The sequence below is a fragment of the Podarcis bocagei genome (assembly GCF_964188305.1).
Source record: "Podarcis bocagei genome assembly, chromosome: 8".
Classification (NCBI taxonomy): domain Eukaryota; kingdom Metazoa; phylum Chordata; class Lepidosauria; order Squamata; family Lacertidae; genus Podarcis; species Podarcis bocagei.
The window spans coordinates 67,263,022-67,274,213 of NC_138133.1; the positions used below are offsets into that span (position 1 = coordinate 67,263,022).

Below are 11,192 nucleotides of genomic sequence, written 5' to 3' on the forward strand. Positions count from 1 at the left end.
AAGACAGAGATCTCCTGCATCCTAAGGTGCTTAGCCCAGTCGATTTTACCACAGGATCGCACCCCCCCTCCTGTTATGAGATTGAAAACACTGTAATCTGTAAGTTTCCTGGAGGTTGTCGCTTGCAAACTCTTAATTACAACTACCACCAGTTAATTGTATGAAAACAACCTGTTTTTTTTTAAAAGAAATGGATAGTTTAGCAAAGGAAAATAAGAATAGTGATTCCCCACCCACCTCATATTGCCCTTTTGTGTTTGATCTTAATGTTCTTTTTAATTTATGCCTACCCTGCTGTTTTAAAGTCATCCAGTTTGATGACATCTTGTGGTGCTGAGTTCCAGAGATAAACAATGTGCTGTGTGAAGATGTACTTTCTTTTGTCTTTCCTGACAACATTCAGCTTCAGTAACTGATAAATTACTCAATGGAAAGATGGGGGTGGTGGTGGGAACCCCTATCTGAGGTCAAAAAGTGAAGGGGGGAGGGGAGAACTATTGTTTGACATATTTTTATCAGGCATTATGCAACATACAGAAAACTAGGTTTTGATATCTTGGGTTCATATTATTCAGTTTATAGCCAGAGGAGTGGCTTGAAGGAGCTCTGGGTCAGCTTTTAAGAAGTGCTTAAGACTTCCTGTGCAAATAAACACAAATGCAAGAGACCTACCTTGGTGTAAGTCTGCCCTCTGCAGTTTTGAATAGGAATACTATGCTTACTTTAACTACATGGACAAGCAATCCTCCTTTTTGTGATCTGAGAACATTAAAAAAAAAACCTTCTAAGACCTTAAAATAGTGGACTGGAATGTAGAATCTAGTATGTGTGCTTTTAGCCAAATGAAAGGCAGAATGGGCTGTTACATACTAGAAGAACCAAAGTACAGTGGTACCTCAGGTTAAGAACTTAATTCGTTCTGGAGGTCCCTTCTTAACCTGAAACTGTTCTTAACCTGAGGTACCACTTTAGCCAATGGGGCCTCCCACTGCCGCTGTGTGATTTCTGTTCTCATCCTGAAGCAAAGTTCCTAACCCGAGGTACTATTTCTGGATTAGTGGGGTCTGTAACCTGAAGCGTCTGTAACCCGAGGTACCACTGTAGACATAACAGGGGAAATTTTTACTTCTGAAGGAGGGGTGCAGAACTTTTTTGCCCCACTGAGACAGCTTTTTATCCCCCCTCCTGCAAGCAGGTGTAGATGTGACCTTTATAAGCTCCTCAGAGCAAACACCCATCCTCTTGTACTCTGTAAAAGTACCAGACTCGCAGATGGCATTAAAATTATAAAAACACTCTAAGGTTCCCATTTTGAATAGGACTTTCTTATACATTTTCGGTACGTTGGAAACTCCCCTGTGATCCTCAGGTGAAAGGTGGTATAGAAATTTAATAAATAAAAATAAGAAATAAAAGTCAGGAGTGGACACAGACCAACGTTGCTAGCAATGTGTTAGATCAATTTCTAAGTGTGATCGGGGTCTCTTAGTATGAATGTTGATTTGAAGCATCCAGCAAACCAACTTGTACAGGTCAAAGTGCGCTGGGAAAAACATGGAAAAGGATGATATTTTTATGAATCATCCTGGGGCTAGTTCATATACTTGGCCTGCTGGCAGTTGGATGCTCTTACACCTGAATAGTCGCTGGAGGGTTTTGCAATCCCATTCATGGAGTTTTTTCATGGCAAACAGTTCAGGTATCTCATTCGCCATGAGCAAAGGGTTCATGTAAATAAGCCCCCCTTTCAGCAACTCTGAGGGGGGAAAGAATCCTATTTGGCTTCAAACATGGCATTGTGAAGCCCTCCCTTCAGACTGCCTATGTAGGTCAACTGCTTTCCCAACAGATGGCTCAGAACCAAATAATCAACTCTGTCCATGCCCACTTAGCCCCTAAATCCTGCAGGTTTCAGAGACCTGAGCTGCCAACATTATCGAGAGAATGAAAACTACAGGACTGCAGGGGATAATACTGTGCTTTGCATTTATAGCGTGTGTTTTAATTTAAAAAACAAACAAACAAAACATCAAGTACAACTTCCATTATCAGATAGTTATACAGGTAGGAAAGAATAATACGTCAGTGACCCCCACACAGCGTGTAACAGAAGATCAACCAGGTAAGTCAAATGAAAAGCAAATAATATCCTACTCTGAATACCACCCCTCCCAGATTCAGTTCTCAAAGTGTATTAGCTTTGCTTTCTTTTATGTTCTTGCTCATTTGTTATGACACTCAACATTTTTGTATTCTTACGAAGGGTTTCAGCTAATGGTTCTAATGAAGGAACCAATAACAAAGGGAAAAGGGGACACCCCTGTTCAGTTCCCCTATGTATTTTCAAACACATTGGTTGACGTGGACTCTTGTCATTATTAAACAATACAGAGCTCTGATTACCTGTGTAGAATATTTACCAAAATTTATTCTTTACAAGACACAAAATGAAAAGGACCAATGAAGATGATCGAACACTTTATGGGCACCTAAATACATCATACTTGATGTCTTGTGCTCTGTAAAATGTGTAATATTTAAAATCTTTCAGATATAGTCTGCAGCATTTTAAATTGCCAATTACTGTTTCTATTTCATCTACAATCCATATTTGGATCAGATCCTTTTTTTTTTAATCCCCTCCCACCCCCACCCCCCAAGTTGAAGTCTTGTTTAAGAAGTCAAATTGCTGTACTTGTTTGTAACACACTGAGGCACAGGTCAACAGTGTATATAGCATCTTTTAGGCTTTTGAAGTTCTTCAAGCACAATAGTTCAGTAATTCCAACAGTAACCTGATAAAACTGGTCTGTGCTGTTCTCCACATACTGCAGATGGTGTGCGTGTAGGACCAGTGCTTTGTCTAAGGTCACCTAGTGAATTTGTATCTGAGGAACCTCCTGGCTTACACTGCACAGAACTAGCTCTTAAAGATGATAGAATCTAGTGGTGTTTGCTGTGTCAACCACTGTCTAAGTCAGGGATGCCCTCTAGATGTTGTTGGACTACAACTCCTAACTTTCCTGACTGTGGGCTAGGCTGATGGGAGTTGGGAGTCCAACATTTGGACTCCTCATTCCTGGTCTAAAAACACCTTAGGTCCAGCCAGCTATATCTGGCTAGGATCAGTCACACCAAACCCTGCCAACCATCAGTAACCAATATTTATAGTCACTCCCAACCCCATCTCTCAATAATAATGATAATAATAATCAGTATTTATATAGTGCTCTTTACTAATTATTCAGTGGGTTTCACATTCCTTATTTTATAAATACAAAACTATGCATGTATTTAACATTTCAGGCATGTGTTAGCTATCAAGATACCATGGGGGCCAAAAAGAACAAATACAACAGGCAATTAATATATGAAATTTAACCAACTTATTCAGATATGCCAAGAATACAACTTTTAATGACTAGCATTACAGAGAAATTAGAGGGAACGATTTCTGCCTTGCGGACTTTTAGATTTCATATTTTGGTTTAAAAGAAAGTATATCCAAGTTATTTATTCTAAACAGATTACATGGTCTTAAAAGCAACTGAAAATCCTTGCATAGGATGATGTGTTTTGAGATCGTATGAGCAACATTTTTTTCCAAAATGTGCTATTGTTTCCCACATTCTGAGTACTACTTGCTTGCTACAATTGTTTATGCTTCAATGCGCTTTTAAACTTTCAGTGCTACAGAAAAAACTCCTGGAATAGTGCTACATGTGTTGGTTGAGAAAATAATTCAGGATCAGCTAAATCATACAACTCAAAATCATACAACCCTGCTAAGTCATCCTCTGAGCAGACCCACTGAAATCAAGGGAATTCAGTTATACAAGTCCAGTTCATTTCAATGTGGCCACTCTGGGCCTGACTAACACTGGGCATCACCCATCGGCTCAATTCTTTTTTTAAGATGGAAATGGGGATGTAAGAGTTCTGAACTGCTTTGATTATATTTGGTATTCCGATACAAAGATTAAAACATAGAATGTGGATGCACTGACAGTCTCAAAAGACAACTGAAATAGACATCTAGCAACAGTTTTCTGATAACTTAAAACTTGCAGAGTGTGAGTGAAGGTGGAATAACCCTACCCCTAATAGGACGTTTACCCTTGTCCCCCGCAAAAAAATACATTGATTTTGAATATCATTGCAAAAAAAAAAAAAGTTTAGGCTCCGTCGCAATATCATTTACACGAACAGCTTTGAGTGGCTCAATCCAATGCATTCTACTCAGAAGTAAGTCCTACTGAATTCAGTGGGACTTTGTTCCAAGTGAGTGTGCACAGGATTGCAGACTTAAGGGAGCGGAAAGAGCTCCACCCTAGCTCAACTCTAGTTATGTTTACTTAGAAGCAAGTACCACCATGTCCAGTGGGGCTGATTCCTGGGATGACGTGCATGAAGACTGCAGCCTAAGAACCTGCCTCACAACTAGAAATGAGCTTATTAAAATGCTGGAGCTGTCGTGTCATTTTTCTTCCCATTTCTGGACTGTCCAAGCTATTTGCTCTTGCTCTGAAAGCAAGCTTCAGCATCTTGCTAAAACAACTCCGAAATGATATTAATTTGAAGATTGGCTCCCTACATACACATCTGCAGGTAAAAAGCCAAAGCCAAAATATCCCACATGCATATTCAAAAAGTGTTCTAACCCAGGTATTAGCTTAGACAGATTTCTCTTTCTTTTCAGGTGTATCTCTCACTTCTACATTTGTGGGATGGCTTCTAGGACCCAGACCTTGTGTCCTTTCAGCTTCACTTCCTGCTACACTGGAAGTACTCAACAGTTCTGCCAGCCTGGTCCTCTAGGCCGAGGAAGGTCTCCAGCTTACTATGCCCCCCCAGTTCCATTAGTTCACAAGGGAATTGCAGACAAGGCAAAGTCCAGAGTTTGTATTTGGATTATCAAGATCTAAGTGTACATGGAACACACTCAATTCATCACTCGTGATGCCGAGCGATGAACAGATGGTCTTCATACAGAAATGAGCATGTGGATGACAAAGACAACTTCATTCGACGTGTTTGCTGCAAACCCAGCGGAGCTGTCGATCCACAGTGAGGTCTGTTAATTCATCTATTGATCTCCAAGTGCACTGACAAGCATAGGCCCTCGATCCTTTCTTGGTTAGCATCTTCATCCTCAACTTGCGGAATTCAGGCATGTTATTCCTACCAATCAAAAATATTCTATTTCAACAGCGTTCTTGTTTTATTATGCTTTTACGTTTGTTGGAAGCCGCCTGGACTGGCTGGGGCAACCCAGTCAGATGGATGGGATAACAACAACAACAACAACAACAAAAAACACACAACTCCCTCAGAACCACACAGCCAATCGTTGCCCAATTAGCCACAGAGTGGAACAAAGACAAAGACACTCTACCCTTGTCACTGAAATGAAAGCCTTTGGGTCTTTCTGCTATAGGCTTTCCCCCAATCTATGTACTGAAATATCCACATCTGCAATTCTGTAAAGTTGATATCAGAACATTTACGGACCACAGCATTTATATGATACCCCACTGCCATATAGTAAAGGAGTAAAGGGACCCCTGACCATTAGATCCAGTTGTGGCCAACTCTGGGGTTGCGGCGTTCATCCCGCTCTATAGGCCGAGGGAGCCAGTGTACAGCTTCTGGGTCATGTGGCCAGCATGACTAAGCTGCTTCTGGCGAACCAGAGCAGCGCACAGAAACACCATTTACCTTCCTGCCAGAGCGGTACGTATTTATCTACTTGCACTTTGAGGTGCTTTTGAACTGCTAGGTTGGCAGGAGCAGGGACCGAGCAATGGGAGCTCAACCCGTCACGGGGATTCGAACCGCCGACCTTCTGATCGGCAAGTCCTAGGCTCTGTGGTTTAACCCACAGCACCACCCGCGTCTCTCCACTACCATATAGGTCACATCAAATATTCCTATCAATATTATCCGCAAAGCATACCTGAAAAAGAGGTAATCACATGACTGATCCCACTGAAAGTCATCGTATTGCAAAACGCGGAAGTCACATGCAGTACACCGCAGCTGATCACAGGTTCTGTCCAAAAAAGATTACAAACATTATAGATTAAGCACATGGAACAGTTCAATGAACTAATTTCTTAACTTATTAAACTTGTTCATATTATCCAATCTCATAATAGGTGCATTTCTTAAATCTTGACAGAAGTGTGAAAAAACTCACAATTTAATAAACAGCTGTTAAAAGGAAAGGAATACTCTGTTTCACATTTCCTATCCTAACACACCAGAACTAGACTAACCTTTAAACAGAATGGTTACACTCTAAGCTTTCAGTGCCACTGTTTAAAATTAACCTCCACTAAATAAAATCGATTCTTACCATTCAATAAGATAAAACCTCAGTTGATTAAAGGCTGCAACTCTGGTATTTACTAATTCAATTTTCACCCTTTTTTCTATGTATGGGTAAAAGCTTGGGTGCCTCCATTTTACAGGAATAAGTTAGCCTAGGAAAAATCCTTATGGCAACTGACCTTTATGGCACATCACAGCTGATCTCTCACCACTTCCCTCCTCGCAAGAGGATCATGTCTGTGAAACTATGTGAACATATATCCAAGATCCTCTGTGTTTCTGATTCATATGCTTTTTTAACATGGGTAAGCATGATCTGTACACACGAATGCTAGTGGTATACAGAAATCTAAACAAACATGGGCTGAATCTTGCATGTGCTGGGGGTTTTTCTCACCTGCCTTGCCACTGGCTGATGCAGCTGAATAGTGAACTCAGACTGACTCCTTGTGGCTACCAGACCACAGGCTGAGATAACTGTGTGCAGCAGCTTGGGTGGGGGTGGAGAGGGTCACAGATGGTGCAAAAGCTCCCAGGTTCAGTCCCAGCCATCTCCAAGGAGGACTGAGAAATGCCTCTGCCTGAAACGTCAGAGGGTTGCTGCCAGTCCGTGTAGACAATACTATGCCAGATGGACCAACAGTCTGATTCAGTATAAAGTAGCAGATTACAGTATGCTCCTTCCTAATATAGCAGTAAGAGAAACATGAAGGTCTCATAATGCAATTGCCAGTATTTATTTATTTTTAAATGCCTACCTCTGAGAAATATTTGTTCCTATACCATGCGGCGCGCTGCTTCCACCAAGATATACAGGGCAACATCTACAAGAATTAAATTGGAAAGCCTTGAAATAGTTGTGAAGAAGAAAAACCCCCACCCCAAACCATTTGCCTGAAAGTTTGTATCATTTGATTTCTCAGGTGTCATTATGCTAGTGAGCATGTGTACCTTTTCAACAAACCTTTTGTTTGTAGAACTATAAGGCAGGACAATTCAGAAGAAATGGCAATATTGTTATCTGCATGATATATGTATCTTGGGGGCAAAAAACCCAACTGGAAGGGAAATACTCCAGAACCTGCAGGGTTTCTACAAAACACAACAGGGGCTAGAAATCAAGCAAACAGCATCATCAACATGGAGCATTAAGTTCTGAAAAGCTATTAAAATTCCCCTGCCCTCATTTCATGGCATATTCTATATGGTTAAAAGAAGAACTGATGCTACCATTTCTTCATAAACATCAACTGGTGCTCCCACATACTCACAAAACTGTCAGCATTAGGGAGACCAGAAGCTAAAGAGTAGAGCATAGCTTGCCAAACACACATGCTGAAATTCCATCTTCCGCACAGCTATTAAAGATGTAGGAGCCCTGTTCTCTTTTGCATCTGGCTGCCCTAACCAGCAATAATGCAACAAGCAATAACATTCTGTCCACTGAAGACATAGGGTTTGATCCATTCTATGCTAGTTACACTTAGGTCCCATTGAAATCAAAGTGAAAAGTTAGCAATGATTCAAATGAATCTGCCCTTTCTTCCTTGCTGTCCAGCACAGTGGTACCTCAGGTTAAGAACTTAATTTGTTCCAGAGGTCTGTTCTTAACCTGAAACTGTTCTTAACCTGATGTACCACTTTAGCTAATGGGGCCTCCCGCTGCCGCCGCGCTGCCGGAGCACAAATTCTGTTCTTATCCTGAAGCAAAGTTCTTAATTGGAGGTACTATTTCTGGGTTAGTGGAGTCTGTAACCTGAAGTGTCTGTAACCTGAAGCGTCTGTAACCCAGGGTACCACTGCAGTTTGCAACTGCGTCCCAGGTAAGACTCTTCCTTCTAATCCACCCTCAAAATACACATACCCTATATGGATCTTTTGGCAGAACTTTCTCGTTCCCATGTTGAACATAGACAAATTTACTTCTGAGAAAACATACATAGCTTCTGACGAACAGTGATATCCTAGAAATAGCTATATGGAAGTACCCTTCCATGTGTTCGATGGTGTTTAGTCTCCGATAACCTGGCATTAGATTGCAGCCTAAACCTATGCACACATAAATGAAATAGCCATACCATTCTTCCAATTTGCCCCTGCCTTCACTTCCACTGTTGTTTTGCTTATCCTGAACTTTAGATTGTAAGCTCTTTGGGGCAATGACCTACCCAAGGGTGCGATGCAAATAACTCAAGTCCCAGTCCCACTGATTTCAATGAGAACAGCAAAAAGTAAATGCACTGAGTTCAATAGGACTTACTCTCAGGTAAGTGTGTACAGGCTTGCAGTCTTAGTGCAACTAAGTCACTCTTGCTCCAACCCATGCATTCTTTTGTTTACCGACTGTCAATACAGTAAAGTTCAAAGCATTTACTCACTCATGTGATTTTTACTTACCTCTTACCATGAGCTTGAACGGAGGTAGTTCTATTTTCAGATGCAGGGCTACGTGACGTAGATTTATGTTTCTAATAGAGAGAGAGAGAGATGGGGACCTCTTAACACAAACTAGCAACATGGTAAAGCTTTCCTGCTTTTGTTTCCAAATAACAAGGACCAGAAGTCTACTCGAAGAGGAGGAAGACAGAGGGTAGAAAAACAGCAAACAACATGAGGGCTTCACAAATGGCTCCCATTTCTGCAGTCAGCTGCAGTAAGGATACATGGGGAACCATACTGCTCCATCAGTCAGGCAGCATTTTCCTTCCTCCAGTACCCATTCTCTTAATGTGAACTTTGGGTTCTGGCCTGGAGTAAATGGCTCTGGCTGATGCATAGGACTAGAAATTCTAATCTGATGTGACAACTGAAGCACTGTTAGCTTTATTCCACATTAGGGAACCCAGAACACTTTTTCTCTGCTTCCTTGGCTTTCGTTCTACCCACCACCACCATGCGGTCCTGACTGATTACTCCTGAGGGAACCCCGTCCTTGACTGCGGGGGAAGGTTGTCTATTCTTACTCTAGACTTTCACCACTTTCCTTTTTCATCTGGCTTTCTTCTTCAAAGGTTCTGACTGACACTCCCCCCCCCCCGCAACTTTCCCTTTCCTCAGAGGTTGCTTTGTCTTGACCTACCACAAGATTTTTGGCATAGCTGTTTTCGTCGATGATATCTTTAATTATGTCATCTATGTCTTCTTCTTCACTAGCACCTTTTGTCAATACTTTGGAAAATCTGGAAAGAAATGGAAGAGGAGCATCCTTTGGTAAGTTTATTTAGAAGACGCTGGCCAGTATGGGGATAGCTGCTTCAGACACTTAAAACCCCAGTGGCAATTGCCACACGTGAAAACGACATGTTTTGTCTCCAAGTATCCGCAGTGTGCACAGTGGCCAAACACAGTTTCCCACAAAGGTGAGAGGAAGCAATGATTGTTCATCCATGATACTTGCTGCTTATGCAAGCCTGCCCAGATGCTTAGAAAGCTGAGGTAATTTTAAGCTGTTTTAGTATTTTAACTTTTGCATGTTTTAAAGCAGGGTTGTGATTTTTTATATTTTATTTTACTGTTTTATCTTCTGTAAACTTCTTTGTTAGTTAGTTAGTTAGTTTGCAGTGCCTAAGTTTTATGAAATTAAATAAATAAATAAATAAATGCACAGACTGTGGCCTGCAACTGAGGCTTGAGATGCATCTTCCCTGGGTTTGACATATAATTCAGTGGAGCAGTTGGTGGAAGGGGAAGAGGGGTAAACTGTCTGGGAGATAAGCCAGAGGGGGTGTTGGAGAATGTTAGAAAGATGCAGAGATGGGGATAGTCTGAAGGACTTGGGAAACGCTGGTGTGTTCATGCAAGCTAAGAATCTGGCAGCAGTAACAGCTGGGTGGTCGCGCGTCACGTCGCCTGGAAACGAGGGAGGGAGTAGAACGGAGGGACTAAGCGGCACCCACAGAGGTAGAACACGCGGAAGAGTCGCGCACAACCCTCAGTTCTGGTTTCCGCTCGAACACGCTCCTGTGCGGGCCAGGAGTATCATCACGCACAAGAAAGAAGGCAAGGGAAAGGCATGTTCCGCCCAAGCACTGGTGTCCTTGCTGTACAGTGTTTTCTTCTTTTTCTCTGCATGGGTTGCCCAAAGGCTGGGTGGGTGGAAGGTGGGAAAAGCATGAGATGCGCAAACGGATGCATGCTTGCTCGGAAGAATCACCTAATTCAATTGGGCTACTTTCGTAGTAACTTCGCTTAGGGTTTGGTGAGTGCAACCTAAACACGCTTAGAAAATGAGGGATTTTTTGTTTCGTTTTTAAAGGCTTCGGAGCTTTCTGAAGTTTGCACTACACGTTAACTGGGAACCGAAAGTGTCGTTAATACTTCTCTTTGAAACTGCGCTCCCCTTTAGGGGCATCTCGGAGGGGCGGGGGGGAGAAAGGCGCGAGCATGCGCAGTGCTCACCTGGCCCTCTCCCCCGCCGCGGCGGCCTCGGCTTCGGCCTCTTCTTCCTCCTCGCGGAAGCGGTTCCTTTTCCGCCCTTGGCCTGGCCGGCCTCGCTCCGAACAGTCTCGCCTCGAGAGGCGGCAGAACTTGTTCTCTACCTCGTCCAGCAGCTCATCTAGGTCGTCCGCCATCTTAGCCTCTCCTCACGTCTCTCACCCCCCCTTCCCCTCGTTGCCATGGTAGCAGCGGGGGTGGGTGGGTGGGAGAAGGGCGAGGGCAGGCGCGCCCCGCCCCCACGTCTAAGCCGCCGTGGAGAATGGTTAAATAAATAAATAAACAAAACCTGTTCCTTAAAGTCTGGGATTGAAAGTTAAAAGCAGAACGTCACATTCACGAAGCGCGCAAACAAATAAAATTAATTTTTTTTTTCGTCTCGCACGTAGTCGGCAGGATTCGAACCTGCGCGGGGAGACCCCAAT

General features: G+C 42.7%; 1 protein-coding gene across 1 annotated transcript; it reads right to left on the reverse strand.

Annotated features, from left to right (window-relative positions):
- Positions 1–1,969: 1,969 nt before the first annotated feature.
- Positions 1,970–10,970, reverse strand: CFAP418 (cilia and flagella associated protein 418). The gene is made up of 6 exons (XM_081205700.1): positions 10,732–10,970; positions 9,413–9,512; positions 8,731–8,801; positions 7,092–7,157; positions 5,957–6,052; positions 1,970–5,181 (listed from the first exon to the last, which is right to left on the reverse strand). Exons 1-6 carry the CDS (start codon positions 10,902–10,904, stop codon positions 5,022–5,024), a joined length of 666 nt encoding a protein of 221 aa, XP_081061826.1. The 5' UTR covers positions 10,905–10,970; the 3' UTR covers positions 1,970–5,021.
- Between the last annotated feature and the right edge of the window lie 222 nt (positions 10,971–11,192).